Source organism: Lagopus leucura, unplaced genomic scaffold, assembly GCF_019238085.1.
Source record: "Lagopus leucura isolate 7727_CA_CO unplaced genomic scaffold, USGS_WTPT01 Super-Scaffold_100002, whole genome shotgun sequence".
In the NCBI taxonomy this organism is placed as follows: Eukaryota; Metazoa; Chordata; class Aves; order Galliformes; family Phasianidae; genus Lagopus; species Lagopus leucura.
In genome coordinates this window covers 13,765,312-13,768,572 of record NW_024962263.1, presented here as the reverse complement: position 1 = coordinate 13,768,572, position 3,261 = coordinate 13,765,312, and the positions used below count along the sequence as shown (strand labels likewise).

At 40.0% G+C, this 3,261-nt stretch overlaps 1 protein-coding gene across 1 annotated transcript; it reads left to right on the top strand.

Moving 5' to 3' along the window:
* Window positions 1–200: 200 nt before the first annotated feature.
* MC4R (melanocortin 4 receptor) lies at window positions 201–1,196 on the top strand. Its single transcript, XM_042869712.1, has one exon. The coding sequence runs from the start codon at window positions 201–203 to the stop codon at window positions 1,194–1,196; it is 996 nt and encodes a 331-aa protein (XP_042725646.1).
* The last annotated feature ends 2,065 nt before the right edge of the window (window positions 1,197–3,261 follow it).

Below are 3,261 nucleotides of genomic sequence, written 5' to 3'. Positions count from 1 at the left end.
CAGAATCTGCATCTGTGAGAGAGCAAACCAGCATCTCTGAGTTTGAAAGCTTATTTTACAACAGCAAAGTGCTCTGAACTACTGCCTCAGTGCTGCCTCATTTTTCTTTTCTTCCCAAACTGAAAAGCAAAAGGAGGATTTCAGAGGAATACAAAAAGGACGGTTTTAAAAGCAGGAAGCTGAGAGGGTTTCTCCATAAGATGAATTTCACCCAGCATCATGGGACACTCCAGCCTCTCCATTTCTGGAACCACAGCAACGGACTGCACAGGGGTGCCAGCGAGCCCAGTGCAAAGGGCCATTCCTCGGGAGGCTGCTACGAACAACTCTTTGTATCCCCTGAAGTGTTTGTGACTCTGGGCATCATCAGCTTGCTGGAGAACGTCTTGGTCATTGTGGCAATAGCCAAGAACAAGAACCTCCATTCACCCATGTACTTCTTCATCTGTAGCTTGGCAGTGGCTGACATGCTAGTGAGTGTATCTAATGGATCAGAAACGATTGTCATCACGCTGCTAAACAATACAGATACAGATGCACAGAGCTTTACCATAAACATTGACAATGTCATTGACTCAGTGATTTGCAGTTCCCTGCTTGCATCAATTTGCAGCCTCCTCTCAATAGCAGTGGACAGGTATTTTACTATCTTTTATGCCCTCCAGTACCATAATATCATGACGGTCAAGCGCGTAGGGGTCATCATCACATGTATCTGGGCTGCTTGCACTGTCTCAGGCATTTTGTTCATTATTTACTCTGACAGCAGTGTTGTCATCATCTGCCTTATCAGCATGTTCTTCACCATGCTCATTCTCATGGCATCCCTTTATGTTCACATGTTCATGATGGCTCGGATGCATATCAAGAAGATAGCAGTTCTACCAGGGACTGGCCCCATTCGCCAAGGGGCCAACATGAAAGGGGCCATCACTCTCACTATACTGATTGGAGTTTTTGTTGTGTGCTGGGCCCCGTTTTTTCTGCACCTCATTTTCTACATCTCCTGCCCCTACAACCCTTACTGTGTGTGCTTCATGTCCCACTTTAACTTCTACCTCATCCTCATCATGTGCAATTCCATCATTGATCCTCTTATCTATGCATTTCGGAGTCAGGAGCTCAGGAAAACATTCAAAGAAATTATATGCTGCTGTAGCTTGAGAGGGCTTTGTGATTTGCCTGGCAAGTATTAGACTGAAGTGGATATGTTACTGTGTATTCAGCATACAGCACAGCCTTCTAAGCCATTAGAATCTTTTTTCATCAGAACTTGGGTTACACGTTTAAGAGCAAACACTTCTTTCTCTTTCCCTTCCCTCCCATCTTTGTATCCCATTTATGTGTAATTCATATTTCTGTGTAGTGTTTGTGATGTCTACAGTTTGTAATTTATTTGGTTAGGAAGTAGCACTTCATAGCAGTTTGTAAGTGAGTAAATAAATGTAATGCTGATTGTGAAATACTAACAAATATGAGCAGCTGTATGTTCCAACTGCTGACAAAATAAAAAACTTGCCTGAGTCACAGTGCATATTGGTTGATAATGTTCCTTATTCTGCTGAAGTAATTATAGCTATTCATTATGCTGTGTACAACTTAAAATAGAGCTTATGCTTCTCTATTAGTGGATTAGAGGTTCACTAGAATTAGGAGGCAAATTTGTCATGAGAATTACTGGAATCAAAGGGTCGTGTTCATTTATTTTATATGCTTTTCCATGTACTCTAAAACCAGCAATCCTGTTCTTTGTTACAGCTACTGCTTACAACAAGATTTTTTCAAATACTTGCTAGCCAGACAATTGGAAGCTTGCTTTATTCTGGTTTTCAATATGATGATTGCTGTGTGTTTGAAAGTACCTTTTCACAAAATTAAAATTAAAATTGAATTTGAAATTAAAATTGAATGTTCCCTGGAGCACCAGTTAGCACTGGATAAATTTAATAAACAGGCTGTTACCTTCCGTTCCCTCACGAAGCAGCTGTAGTACTAACACTGACAGTGCTGGCACCTGTGTAAAGCTTTGCAGTGAGGTTCAGCTGATGATAATGAAGAAGGGATATCAGTCTTAACATTCAATTCTTATTCTGATGTTCTCTGGTGAACATCAGAATAAACTATAGAAGAATAAACATCAGAATAAACATCAGAAGAAAATACAACTTTTCTAGAACCAGCTGCTTTCTGGTCTGAAGCATTATTAGATGAGATCCACTGCCTGGATCCTTACAGAGAAATGAAAGCAGGAATCAACTTGTTGTGACCACCTCAGGCACTACTGTGGACCGTGTGATCTTGTCTGGGCAAGAAGGTCAGCAGTCTGAGAACTGTCTGTATCTATGCTTTGTATCTGGCAGCCCTATGTGTTAGTGCTGCTTGAGGACAATTCACCTTTTCAGACATCTAATTTAGATGTTTAATAAGCAGGTCTCTGACTTTAGCACCTTGGAAATGTTTAAAGTGCAGATGGAAGTACACAAGAGCCCATGGAAGACATCCTTTAACACCTTGACAACAACAGCTTCTATGTAAGAGCATAGGAAAATAAACTTATTTATTCTTGGTAAGTATAAAAACAGAGTGGTAACTGGAAAAGACCTGGAAAGTTTTGATATAGAAAGTTAAACTTTAATGTAAAGAATAATTCACGTTTTTAGCCTGAGTGCTTTATTCCACCAAGATAAACAGTGAATTAGTGAGATGGCAGTTATAATTCCTGTTTCATTAGGTTAGCCCGAGACATTAGAGGCAGATGTTGATGTTATGGCAACAGAGGTTGAACTTTCCAACCAATATTCCATTGCATTTAGTTGATATCTGACTGAATGGTGTCTGGTGCAGAAGTGCATATGAATCAAAGAGGTGAAACTGAATTTCTCCGTAAGGAAAAAAATTTCACACGTTGATATTCATTGTTGCTTACTGAACATTTATGGAGACCAAATGGTGAATGTGACAGTGAGGAGGAGGGTGGTGCATTTCAGCAGTGGAAATAGCAGTATAAAAGTGATATGAAAGACAAGCCACATTCCATGTGGCCATGCACAGCTGTCACACCACAAAATGAAGAGTGCCTCAATCAATTCATCTGCCCAGATTGCCTAACGGTGGTGACTATGTTGAAAAATTGTGTTTTGTAGCTGAGAATTTGCTCTATTAAATAGTGTTACTGTGCTCTTTGTAACTATTGTAGTTTCCATGGAAATAAATAGGAGGCATTACATTTGAAGTGATCTACATACATTAAGACTACTTTTT